The 1,267-nt window shown below is 68.4% G+C and overlaps 1 protein-coding gene across 1 annotated transcript; it reads left to right on the forward strand.

The window, feature by feature from the left end:
* The first annotated feature begins 11 nt into the window (after positions 1 to 11).
* COQ10A (coenzyme Q10A) lies at positions 12 to 1,260 on the forward strand. The gene is made up of 4 exons (XM_019472271.1): positions 12 to 167; positions 245 to 437; positions 516 to 617; positions 744 to 1,260. The coding sequence occupies exons 2-4, from the start codon at positions 252 to 254 to the stop codon at positions 909 to 911; spliced, it is 456 nt and encodes a 151-aa protein (XP_019327816.1). The 5' UTR covers positions 12 to 167; positions 245 to 251; the 3' UTR covers positions 912 to 1,260.
* The last annotated feature ends 7 nt before the right edge of the window (positions 1,261 to 1,267 follow it).

Raw genomic sequence — 1,267 nt, forward strand, 5'->3', positions numbered from 1 at the left:
CCAAGCGCCCGTCGCCCGCCGAGGCACACGGCCCGGTGTGGCCTCCGGCTCAGCCGGCTCGGCCGGCCAGCGAGCGGCACCGAGTGGGAGCCCCGGACCCAGCCCAGCCGGTCCTTCCTCAACCTCACCAACAAGCGGAAGGAGTACTCGGAGCGGCGCATCATCGGGTAGGTGCGGCGGCTTCCCCACCGGCTGGCGAGGGTCCCGCGGCCCCGGCTGCAACGCCCGCTCTGCCCCCCCCCAGGTACTCCATGCAGGAGATGTACGACGTGGTCTCCAACGTGGAGGACTACAAGAACTTCGTGCCCTGGTGCAAGAAGTCGGTGGTGGTCTCCAAGCGGACGGGCCATGTCAAGGCCCAGCTGGAGGTGGGCTTCCCGCCCGTGGTGGAGCGCTACACCTCCATCGTCACCCTCGTCCGCCCCCACCTCGTCAAGGTGAGCACGGCCCCGGCGGGCGGCCCGGCCCTGGCTGGCTCCTCAGGCTCCCCCTGACCGGCTGCTCCCGCTCCCCAGGCCGTCTGCACGGACGGGCGCCTCTTCAACCACCTGGAGACGAACTGGCGCTTCAGCCCCGGCATCCCCGGCTACCCCCGCACCAGCACCGTGGATTTCTCGGTAAGACCCTGCTCCAGTCGGGCCCCAGGCGCGAAGTCCCCGGGGAGGAGACGGTTTCTGCTGCGGAGACCTGCCCACCCGCCACCGTCCCCGCCGGGGGCTCACGCCACCTCCTCTCCGCCCCAGATCTCCTTCGAGTTTCGCTCCCTGCTGCACTCGCAGCTGGCCACCGTCTTCTTCGACGAGGTGGTCAAGCAGATGGTGGCAGCCTTCGAGCGCCGGGCGGCCAAGAACTTCGGTCCCGAGACCCGCATCCCCCGGGAGCTCATGTTCCACGAGGTCCACCAGACGTGAGGGCGGCCCGGCCACCACGGACTGTGCCAGGGCCCCGGGGCCACCCACCCTGCGCCCACCCTTCTGAATATTTATTTGAGTGCATCTCTGCTGCCGTTGCCTCAACTTCCCTCCCGGCCCCGGGGGCGAGAGGTGATGCTCCTGCGAGCGCGGGGGCTGCCGTGAGCCCCCGGCCCCACTGCAACGCCGCGGGAGCTGCGTCCCAGCGCTGGACTCCCTGGTGTTGTAGCTGATTTTGGTTTTAAGTTTTGTTTTAGTTCTTGGGAGCTCTCTTTTTTTCCCCCCTTTTGGTCCTTTTTAAACTCCTCTGCAAGGCTGGATGGTCCCGGCAGCAGGGCAGCTCCTGCGCCGGCCCC

Source organism: Aptenodytes forsteri, unplaced genomic scaffold (genome assembly GCF_000699145.1).
Source record: "Aptenodytes forsteri isolate BGI_AS27 unplaced genomic scaffold, ASM69914v1 Scaffold547, whole genome shotgun sequence".
NCBI classification, from domain to species: domain Eukaryota; kingdom Metazoa; phylum Chordata; class Aves; order Sphenisciformes; family Spheniscidae; genus Aptenodytes; species Aptenodytes forsteri.